Genomic DNA, 12,325 nt, shown 5'->3' on the forward strand with positions numbered 1-12,325 from the left:
AGCTTGATTTGACTAGAATGCATGAGTATCATGCACGGGTTAACTTGTCTATCATCATCATCTATTTATTTATATAGCGCCACTAATTCCGCAGCGCCCTGAACCTCATCAGTTCTGGCCCCAATCAGGTAGAGCTGACTGTGTATAAGTGAAAATAAAAACATCCAACATCAACATTTAGATAATATAATAGTAAAGGTAATAAGAGCTATTAAACCAAGCCAAAGAGCTTAAGTAGACATAAAAGCTGTAAAAGAGCTATAGGAACAAAAGACCTATAAACACTTGAAACAAGAATTTAGGAAAAGAATGTAAACATCAGCACGTCCATCTTTTTAGGGGGGTTCCAAAGCACCACCCACATTCTATGACTCATCTCCCATCTGTATTTAGAGGAGGCAACAATATCTGTTCTTGGTCTGGTGCTCTTAAATAGCTTTCTGTTGTTGTTGTTTTCTGTTGTTGTTGTTGTCTTTTGTTTGTTTATTAAAATGTTTATTGAGAGAATGATGGCGTAAAACCAGAGAATAAATATATACAGCAAGTGGTACAATACATTGCTAATATGTTCGCCTTATCGTAGAAGTTTTATAAGGGTGATAACTGTTTTTTTTTTTCAAGAGTAGGCCCAATGTGGTTAAACATCTTAATGAGAAATGGTGACTAGTTCAATTTGAACAGTAGGCACACACACTAGCATTAATGTCTCATGCAAGAAGGAGCTTATGGCCACTGAAGAGTGGTTGGGGGTGCAGTAGCAAACATTACAAGTAAGGAAGGGAGCAAAGGAAAGTCAGGACGACAATACTAGTTGGCAAGGTATGTTATCAGGGGAGAGGTAGAGAGAAATAAGAAGTCACAAGTCAGTCAAAGGGAAGACAAATAGCAAATATTTATAAAAATGTTTACAACTTGAAGATGGAAGAGTGATGTAGATCGATAAAGTCCCCAGGGTGATAGGGGCCAATCAGTGATGAAAAGCCAAAGGAAGCACAACAAACTCAACACCTATTACAACATTAGGCCAATGTTATAACATTTTGCAGATGTGACCTTGATCATTTTGCAGATTTGACCTTGATCTACTAGTTTAGCATAAAGAGGCTTGGGGGTATAAATACTATGCGGCGGTTCCGTAGAACTGCCAATTACCGGCATTTTTTAAAATGACACTTCTTTTATTAAAGACAAAGCCCATTGGGTTCAATCTGTGCTGAATGGCTAGGGTTGGTTGGTACTGTCTTTTTTGGGGGGACCACATGGGTGTCCCCCTGATATTCCCGCTATCAGCCTAGTGTGTTTTTTTTTTTTTACATTTTTACACACTTGTATCTTGCTCTAGGGGTCAGGCACCCTCAACAGACAGGCTTATCTGATGGTGTTTCCACCTCTACATGCCATGCAAATTATGGGATACGTCCTTACTGTACGTGACCTATGCTTGCCCTGCCCCTTCCCCCTCTCTAAGTGTACAGGGCTGTAAGTGTAGGATGCATCTCACTCTACATAGGGACTTATGCATTTGTAGCGCTCTACGGAAATGTGTATTTTATTCCCAACTGTACACAAGACCCTCAGTGTTTCATATTTAATAAGTTACATGTGCACTTTGTGATGTTTATAATGAATATTAGATTTATTCCTAGACCATTCAGCTGTGAGGAACCAGAGAATTTTACTAGAAGTCAAGTGGAGGTGAAACCTGTTCTGTGTCAATCACTGATTCCCTGAGGATGGACAAGGACAAGAGTGAGAGGATATTAAATCTCACCCTGGAGATCATCTACCTGCTGACTGGAGAGGTGAGGGATTCTGGGAATGTCACAGTGACATCATTCTTCTTGCTATTAATAAAACAGGGACATGACTGTCTTCTCATCTGCCCAGCTGTAAATAAGCAGCAGGTAGACTGTCTCAGATAAAAGTATCAGTCCCGCAATCTTCACAAAAGTTGGGATATACTGCATTGGATTTACAGCTTTTTGCAGTATTTTAGGTGTTACTAAATATTACAATTGGGATGATTTCCACTTTCCTGGACTTTTTTTTTTAAAATGTACAAACAGAGTCAAATATAGTCAAATATGATATCCCAGCCTGTGACTTCTATAAGTATCTTCAAATTAGACACTGGATACAAACCTTCCCCTTACAGCCACCGGTGCTGAGACCAGTCCCCCCTGGTTTATTATTGTCCCTCTCTCCTGCTAGCCACGCAGGCGGCATCTCAACTTGGGACCGATTTTTCCTGTCCCCGGTTGAGAATCGCGATCTGGAAACTATTGGTTTTAAATACTCTACAGCTGTGGCCTCCCCGCTGATTAAATGTTTTTTTGTGGTATGACTATTTTACGGAACATCGACTCTGAAATCCTGATGCGGGTTCTCTGAGGTGTTCATTATTGTCAGATCCTAAGGTTCACATGTTATAATCTGAGTGTCTCTATACCTGTCTCTGCCCCACACCCCCTCCTTCCCCTCCCCTCCCCCCTCTAGTTGTCTTTGTCATAAGTATTATGTTTTATAAGGTGTGTTAGTATATTTTTATTTTTTTATTTTATTGTTGACGTATGTATGTCGGCAGTGTTGATTGTTCATTTTATTCTACTCTTTGAATGTAACCAGTATTCACTCCTTTATTTGTTTCATGTTCTTTTAAAGACTCAATAAAAACCTTTTAAGTTAAAAAAAATAAATGTACAAAATAGGGAACAGTTTGAAAACGGGTTCCCAAACCTTGTGGAGGCCCCCATTAAAAAGTGACTTCAGCCTCTTAGTTGCAGAAGACTCGCCTCATTCATTTACTCCTATATATTAAGTGGATCGAATACCAGTGATTTAATACAGCCAAGAGACAAATTAGGCCCAATTTGATGATGAAGTCTGGGGGATTATTCTGAGCAGTCCCTGCTACCAACTTCACTCTATTGTTGAAATATCAGCAAATGCAGGTGTATATTTGACATAGGGCATATCGTATGGAAATAAGATATGCTTTGGAAATGTCCAAAAATTAAAAACTTCTGGGTAAAAATTCTCAGGTGCATCAATAAATCAGGTGTGACAATCTATCTCCGGCCACATGCATCTTTATTTTAAAAGTAAAAAAATATACCAAATAGAGTGACACCACAATATATACTGAATTTATGCATGGTAGCCACGGTTTACATAGCAAGGTTAAGGTTGGCATCCAGTCGTCTGAAAATTCAAAACTGGATTAAGTTGGTCAAAGAAAGAATAGGACACAAGACATTTGTATATACTCGCAGGAAAGCCATACCAAAATGTAAAAATATGGGGAGCAGATGGACTGACTCTACGTATGCTTTAGCTTCAGTGAGTAGACTAAGGGCTAGATTTACTAAGCTGCGGGTTTGAAAAAGTGGGGATGTTGCCTATAGCAACTAATCAGATTGTAGCTGTCATTTTGTAGAAGGTGCTAAATAAATGAAAGCTAGGATCTGATTGGTTGCTATAGGCAACATCTCTACTTTTTCAAACCCGCAGCTTAGTAAATCTAGCCCTAAGTGTGGATTGTTGACCCCGTAGGCACCCATGACACATGGCACTAGGCATGGAATATTAATAATTACATGTTCCATATGTATATTTGTAAGCTTGTATGTTCTAATTTATAATTTGCGTATCTAATGCTCAAAATACTTTCAATGTGTCGTATGCAATGCATTTTACTTTCTTGGAATTGTATTTTGTAGCCAGTTCATAGGTTGTAATGTTTGTAATAGTTTATGCTAAAAAATAATAATAAGAAAACCAAATGTGCAAAATAGAGAAGAACTTATTTTAGAAATACAACCCCTGTCCCATCTATAACTCTTTCCTATATGCACTGTTTATTGGAGTGTATATAGTACTCGTCTCTCCTACTATCTGCCATAGGTCAGCCATTCTGAGTCCTCTGTCTACTACATCCCACACTGTATAGTCATCTTACTGTTTGCGCTAATTTGTTTAGAGCAGATGACACATCCATGGAGGCCGGCTGTAGATAGAGGACTAGGTGGGCACACTGATGATGTCATGACCTGTAGGAGCTTTAACTGCTATATACTCTCCACTTTGTGGAATATAGGAAACTGTTATAGGATAAGGATTGTATTTGTAAGATAATTGTACAAAATACTGTATATTTTCTACAATACCTAAAAAAAAAAAAATCAAAGTACATTAAGCGTCATTTACCTTTTTATTGATGCCTCAATACACAGGATTGTACTGTAGTGATAAAGAGATCTGGTGAGCATGTGACACCCAGGAGCCGTCCCTGTGTGTCAGGAGGATTGAGCAGGACCCAGAGCCCCATCACAGTGCCTGAATCTCACTCACTGATACATGAGGGAGACAATGACCAGAAGATCCTGGAATTGACCAAAACATTAATCCAGCCGTTGACTGGAGAGGTGAATACTGGGAATGGGACATTATATAGTATCATTAGGGGATGTGTCTGGATGATGACTGTGTCATTGTGTATGTCAGGTTCCTATAAAGTGTCCGGAGGAGTTTGAGAGTTTAAAAGGGTCCAAGGATCTGTACGAGGACGTGAGGATGGAGAATCACCAGATCCTCACATCACTGGGTAAGAGGAGACCATAAATGAAAATTTATGGTAACATGGAGAGACGTTTTGAAGGCCACCATGTACAGACACAAACTTATAATCACATGTAAGCAATGTAATCAGTCACTCCGTGTCTCCTACAGGTGGATCCAATAACAGAAATACCCCAGAGAGATATCTCCATCCTCTTTATTCACAGGATAGTACCAATGAAAATCACAGTATCTCACAGGGGTATAAGGTAGATGACATTTTAGGGTCCCCCCAAATACCAACTCACCAAATCGTTCATCTCAAATGATTAAATCAGATATTATTAATTATGATATTTTTTATTGTTTTCTGGACTATTTAGGATGAAGTCCTCACTGACATTAAAGTAGAAATGATGGAAGGAAAAAGAGAGACGTGTGTGAGGGGTGATCAGCAGTGTAAGGAGGAGGAAATCCCTACAGATATCAGCACAGGTGAGTAATACACACTTATTACACAAGAGAGTCATATTCTCCTTATTCAGTCACTACAACAATCATTTATTTTTTATACAAAATAAAGATATTTTTTTGCAATAAAGGTACAAAATACATACAATAGATTACATTCAAGTGTTCTAGTCACAGCACAGCTGAAAGCACAATACGCCATGAAACATGTTCATTTATCCTTTTTAGTACAATACAAGATATGATATCCTACACAATACATCAAGTTCTGCACTAACCATGCAAAACTTAAACAACATGACAGTTTCAAATAAACAGTGGTTGTGAGCGGATGGTAGGTGAGGGGGATCACAAGCCCGAAGCTTTATTGAGGACAGACACAAATTTAGGGGAGGGTGCATAAATTAAGGCAAGACATCTCAACAAAACTTCAAACAGTGATGGTGGAATGGGTTGAAGGGGGTAAGGGAGGGGCAGACACAAGCTGAAAGCTTTATTGACAAAACATACACATGGGGGGGGAGGAGAAGAGGGAGACAACAATCAATCATCTTCCTCAGGGCTGTCAATGGTGTTATAGTCTCTTAGTAGGCTGTAGATCAGCCTGCCACAGTCCTGGATAGTCCTCTTTTCCCTTTTTAAAATAAGGCGATTCCTGGCAAGCCAAATAGCGTTCTTAAAGCAGTTCATAAGGTGCCAGGGCTCCTGGATTACCCCAATAGTGTGGGTCCCAGGAAATAATCCATAAATTACAAAATGGTATGAAAGGCAAGTCCTGTGCACACTATCCTTAAATTTCGTGTTCCAAGGCATCCAACACTGGCTGTGCAGTGGGGCAGTCCCAAAAAATATGCTGAGCTGTTTCCCTTCAGGTTATGCAGAAGGGGCCGTGAACATATCTGCGCAGGTTTCTGGGGGTCCCTGAATGTCCTGAGAGCCATCCATGCACTGTCTTTATGTCTATTAGTCAGCCTCTTTGAGGCCACATTCTCCCACACGTTTAACTGTAGCAGCAGAGAGCCCTGGAACAGACTCCATAATGTGTTTAGCTCTGATGATGAACTCTCATTTATTCTACACCCTCATCTTTCAGTACAAAATAATGAGTAAAATATATCTGCCCAGCAGGAGAGTCAGGAACCATCAGTCCCTATTGGACACCCACTCTCGTCCTCACATCATATCATTGTGTGCTACCAGTCCAGAGATCTTACTCCTCACACTGTCCGGTGTATTTCCTGGGATGTCAATCCATGAACCTCCTGTACACTACCTCCTGTGATGATACCCATAATCCTCTCTGTGTATGTGATGTTACCCATTAATTTCCCCTTGTGATAATCCATGAATAATTGATCAATTTGCTGTATTAACACTGTAATGCTAAAGTAAAATACCAGTTAATTCCCAGATGATAACACACACACATCATTATAACATACACTTCACGCATACTCCACCTTCCTGGAGATACAGAACTATAACCACACAACCGTCATTCCACAATAGCTCCCCTCCCAGTTGTGCTTGGATACACTTTACTGTTGCTCTTCATTTGCTAATCTGTTCCTGTGCCCTGTTTTGCTCTTATGCTTTCTTCCAGTTTGTACTGTTGCCCATCTGTGCCCTGCTCCCTTCTCGTACTCTGTCCCGATGCTCTCCAGTTTTTGCAGGCAGTGTCTAGTTGAACAATATCACTGGCTAATGAGGCTTCCTGTCCTATGATGCTGGCAGGGCAGTTGCTTGGGAATTGTTACTTGCCAAAGTCTGCGATTTGGCTTGAATTATAATATATAATATATTTATTTTATTTCCAGCAGATGGATGCATACGCAGGAATATCTCTGAGGGACAACTTCTTTTATCTACAGATTTTAAAATAGAAGATAACATCACACAAGATTATCCAGGAGAAAACCCTGTTGCCCTAAATATACATCCAATTCACAGTGCAGATAAATCATCTGAGCCCTTTAGTCATGCGGAATGTTCTCATGCAAACATAGATGTTAATACATCTCATACAAATGATACGATCTTTCCATGTTCTGAGGGCAGGAAATGCATTACAGTTAAATTATCTCTTCATAATCATCAGAGAACCCACTCGGGTTTGAAACCACATCCATGTTCTGAGTGTGGAAAATGTTTTGCACACAAATCAGAACTCATTAGACATCAGAGAACTCACACAGGTGAGAAACCATTTTCATGTTCTGAATGTGGGAAATGGTTTACGGAAAAATCAAGTCTTAGGAGACATCTAGGAAGTCACACAGGTGAGAAACCATTTCCATGTTCTGAGTGTGGAAAATGTTTCTCACAGAAATCAGAACTCATTAGACATCAGAGAACTCACACAGGTGAGAAACCATTTTCATGTTCTGAATGTGGGAAATGGTTTACGGACAAATCAAGTCTTAGGAGACATCTAAGAATTCACACAGGTGAGAAACCATTTCCATGTTCTGAGTGTGGAAAATGTTTCCCACAGAAATCAAGACTCGCCAAACATCAGAGAACTCATATAGGTGAGAAACCATTTCCATGTTCTGAGTGTGGAAAATGTTTCTCACAGAAATCAGAACTCATTAGACATCAGAGAACTCACACAGGTGAGAAACCATTTCCATGTTCTGAGTGTGGGAAATCTTTCACACAGAAATCAAGACTTGTTGAACATCAGACAACTCACACAGGTGAGAAACCATTTCCATGTTCTGAGTGTGGGAAATCTTTCACACAGAAATCAAGACTTGTTGAACATCAGACAACTCACAGAGGTCAGAAACCATTTCCATGTTCTGAGTGTGGGAAATGCTTTCGATATAAATCAAGCCTTGTTCTACATCAGAGATCTCACACAGGCAAGAAACCATTTCAATGTTAAAATAGGCATATATATATATATAAAAATAAAAACAGACATAGGTCCTCTGCACTCACCATGTACAGACTGGGGTGCAAGAGGGGGTTGCCCACATTGTATAGACAAGAAAACAGGGATACTCTGCACTCTCCAAACACATAATTAATGCTATATCAAGTACTGTTCTATATTAAAAACAGGGAATGTTAGTTCCACATATTGCAATATATGTTTAAGCTGACCAACTCACACCAAAGTCTTCCCATTCTGGTCAGTCCTAACATGATCAAATGCTATGCTATTTTATCTGGGCTTAAGGCTTACCTGCACACAGCTTTTAAAGGCAAGTCTTTCCCTAGCACTAGCAGCCATGGGAGACCTGGGACTCACCTGACACAAGTTGGAATTAATTAATGTAAAGAATGGGGTGCAAGAGTCATGGGACTTACATTGTATAAACAAAAACAGACATAGGTCCTCTGCACTCACTATGTACAGACTGGGGTGCAAGAGGGGGTTGCCCACATTGTATAGACAAGAAAACAGGGATACTCTGCACTCTCCAAACACATAATTAATGCTATATCAAGTACTGTTCTATATTAAAAACAGGGAATGTTAGTTCCACATATTGCAATATATGTTTAAGCTGACCAACTCACACCAAAGTCTTCCCATTCTGGTCAGTCCTAACATGATCAAATGCTATGCTATTTTATCTGGGCTTAAGGCTTACCTGCACACAGCTTTTAAAGGCAAGTCTTTCCCTAGCACTAGCAGCCATGGGAGACCTGGGACTCACCTGACACAAGTTGGAATTAATTAATGTAAAGAATGGGGTGCAAGAGTCATGGGACTTACATTGTATAAACAAAAACAGACATAGGTCCCCTGCACTCACTATGTACAGACTGGGGTGCAAGAGGGGGTTGCCCACATTGTATAGACAAGAAAACAGGGATACTCTGCACTCTCCAAACACATAATTAATGCTATATCAAGTACTGTTCTATATTAAAAACAGGGAATGTTAGTTCCACATATTGCAATATATATATCTATAATATAAATGTCTAGTGGCGTGTGTTAGTCTGTCTGTGTGTGGAAATAATAAAACCAAGCTGCAGTGCCACCTGCTGGGCGGAGTTATACACTGACCTACTAAATTCTTAGTGTGTGTGGAAAAAAAAATTCAGAAAGGGCTGAAATTTGGCATACTAAGATGTTTTTAATTTGTTAATTTAATTTGTTAATTGTTAAAAGTGTTTATAAAGATTTAAAAAAAATATATATATATTTCTTGAAGGAGAAGTGACAGTGGGGAGTGGTTGGTGGTTGAGGCCTGGGCTATGGCCCAAATGCATGACAAGAACCTTTTTAACACCTTAAGTAGCTTGATTTGACTAGAATGCATGAGTATCATGCACGGGTTAACTTGTGTGTGTGTATATATATATATATATATATATATATATATATATATATATATCTATATATATATATATATATATACATATACATATATATATATAAATAAAGGATATATAGTATATGCTGTGACAAAACGAGTGTGATATGTGAATTATAGCAAATACTTTGTATAGCCCTTCTTTTGTTTCCCCAGCTCATCAGACTACAACTGCATTGTCCAATTACATGTGGTTAAGGGGACATTGTAATTCAATGTAAATATGTATATTGTGTATTATATATTGATGACTTGAAGTAATGTTATTCATTGTCCTTAAACTGAAGCCAGGAGGGTTATGCGTAAAGATCAGGTGGTGTCTAGGATACAGGTGAGAGGGCTGGAGCTGCATTCATTCTCCCCCCTCCTTCCTCTACAGGAAGCATGGAATAGCTGGTGACCCTGTGACATCACAAAGTAGTGTAAGGGGTTAATTTTAGGAGGGGCTCACTGCTACCTTATCCTTGGAAGTAGGGGAAGCCAATTAAGCATCAATTGTTCTCCTTAGGACTAGTCCAGACGTTCTGTCTGCATCCCAGCAGGGGGCTTCTGTGAAAGGACATCTCATCTTCACTGCCCTGTCTAAACCCCCTAGTCCTGCACTGGCCAATGGTTAAGAAGAATAGACCCAGGGGTTTGCCCAGGGAGGGGAAAGACTGTGGAAATTAGACCTGTGATATAAGGAACAACTCGAGAGGGGGAAGGGGGTTCAGTGTGGGATTTCATTCATGAAGGTGCATCTAGTTTTGGATTGTCGTTTTCAAACTAGTCTCTATATATGCAGCTGATAGAAATCCATGGGTCGTGAAGTCTGGACAGCAGGTGACTATATCTCCTTAAGATATTGGGGAAGGGACAGATAATGTGGTAAATCTGCCTGGCATTTATTTACTGTGTGTATATAACATTCTAGTGTTGTTTGTATGACAATAAATATACTGTTGTATGTTTATAACTGCATTTTGCCTGAGTGACCATACGAATCCTAGAAGGTACTGGGTAGCACTGGGCCAGATAAACCCGGTATCTTCACATATGCATACCGAATAGATTCTTTAATAAGGTGTGTAACATTAGTGGTCTTCACATACTGCACCCGGGTACTGTCCAACGCTCCACACCATATACAAAATATATATGGAAAGCAGAAATACTGTGATATTGTTTCAGAATGATAACCCACACCAAAACACCCCGTGTATGTATTGTGTGTACCAAATAGAACAGAAACAAATCGCTTATCTGTAGTAGTAATCGAGTCTCAAAATCTCTTGATGTCTCTTTTCACGCTGAGCTCAGGAGTCACGACCCAGCCACAACCTGTGAAGACCACTATTGTTACACACCTTATTAAAGAATCTATTCAGTAATCATATACTATATAATCTTCATTTTTTGACTATAGTTCCAGAAGTACTACACTATCAGGCGCTGTGCTTTTCTTTTTCCTTTAGAATTATATATATAAAATGTGGTTTATACTTGGGGAAAGTCTGATTGTAAAGGTTCACTCGTGTGCAACTACTTTTTCTGTTCGATATCATCCACACTGTTCACAGTAATAACAGGACCACCTTGACGTTATGTAGGGTACTGAGCAATATATAATCCTGTCAGTTACTTAGAGCTATCATGTGGGAACTGAGGCAATGTTAAAGTATGTTTGTTCATAGTCTCCCTGTGTTTGCGTGGGTTTCCTCCGGGTGCTCCGGTTTCCTCCCACACTCCAAAAACATACTGGTAGGTTAATTGGCTGCCATCAAATTTGACCCTAGTCTCTCCCTGTCTGTCTGTCTCTCTGTCTGTGTCTGTGTGTGAGTGTGTGTCTATATTAGGGAATTTAGATTGTAAGCTCCAGTGGGGCAGGGACTGATGTGAATGAGTTATCTGTACAGCGCTGCGGAATTAGTGGCGCTATATAAATGATGATGATGATGATGATAGCCTCTAATTAAATGTTTGAGATGGTTCATATAATCAATACTGTAATCTGTTACTTTCTCATTAGGGATTGATTATGAAGCTTCAAATATGTGATAAGCACAATTTTGTGATGCTCTGCAGCTATTTTTGTACAAGTGGTCAAGATGTGTCTGCAGGGGTGCAAAATTTTGCTTCATCCTATGGTAAGGGCTAAGGGAATCTGGAATTTCCTTGCTGAATGTGGTTTAAAGCTCTCATGCACTTGGTATTGCACCAGCATGTGAAAATTAGACTTTGTTTTGCATGGTGAGATGTTTTAATAAGGAGTGCATATTCACTGTGGTCCTCCCACTTTAGCATGTGACTGCAGGACCTGTATCCTCCCTACAAAAGGACTTGCATTTTATGCATGCTTAGTGTTGGCGGAGGTCATGCCTCTGCCTATATTTTTACATGTGACAGTTTTTTCACATTTCAGCCGAACCTAATACCACAACGTACATTTATAGGGTCACAAATTCACATGTAATATGACCTTTCAAACACACTAATGTGATAATATATACATAGACGAACTCCCAGGCGCCACATATACGTCAATATGTATGTGCACAATGTACTGTATATCCTATGACTACACACCAATAGCAGGAATTTCCAAAAGGACCTGCAATTAAAATGTCCATTTAAATGATACAATTTCTATGTAAAAACTAGGGATGTGCACGGGCGGTTTTGAGGCCTCGTGTTTTGTGTTTTGGATCCGGATTTTCTCGATGTTTTGGGTTCGGATTTGTTTCGCAAAACACCTGCCGAAAGGTTTTGGTTCGGATTTAAGGTTTTGGATTCGGATTTTTTTTGAAAAAAGCCTAAAAAGTTAAAAAAAAAATCAATTTTTTGGGCTTATTTTCACTCCTACGCTATTATTGACCTCAATAACATTCAATAACAAGCATTTCCACTAATTTACCGTGTATTCTGAACACCTCACAATATAGTTCTTAGTCTAAAACGTTGCAACGAGCTATTTTTCTGGA

General features: G+C 39.4%; 1 protein-coding gene across 1 annotated transcript in view; it reads left to right on the forward strand.

Annotated features, from left to right (window-relative positions):
- The window catches only part of LOC142112104 (uncharacterized), a 49,859-nt gene that overhangs the window by 2,207 nt on the left and 35,327 nt on the right, over positions 1 to 12,325 (forward strand). Inside the window, exons 2-7 of the mRNA XM_075193943.1 lie at positions 1,647 to 1,802; positions 4,233 to 4,424; positions 4,504 to 4,603; positions 4,729 to 4,826; positions 4,941 to 5,052; positions 6,846 to 7,643. Of these exons, the coding sequence (XP_075050044.1) occupies positions 1,734 to 1,802; positions 4,233 to 4,424; positions 4,504 to 4,603; positions 4,729 to 4,826; positions 4,941 to 5,052; positions 6,846 to 7,643 (1,369 nt within the window). The 5' untranslated portion in view covers positions 1,647 to 1,733. The remainder of the gene's footprint in view (positions 1 to 1,646; positions 1,803 to 4,232; positions 4,425 to 4,503; positions 4,604 to 4,728; positions 4,827 to 4,940; positions 5,053 to 6,845; positions 7,644 to 12,325) is intronic.

This window comes from Mixophyes fleayi, assembly GCF_038048845.1.
Source record: "Mixophyes fleayi isolate aMixFle1 chromosome 12 unlocalized genomic scaffold, aMixFle1.hap1 SUPER_12_unloc_2, whole genome shotgun sequence".
Classification (NCBI taxonomy): domain Eukaryota; kingdom Metazoa; phylum Chordata; class Amphibia; order Anura; family Limnodynastidae; genus Mixophyes; species Mixophyes fleayi.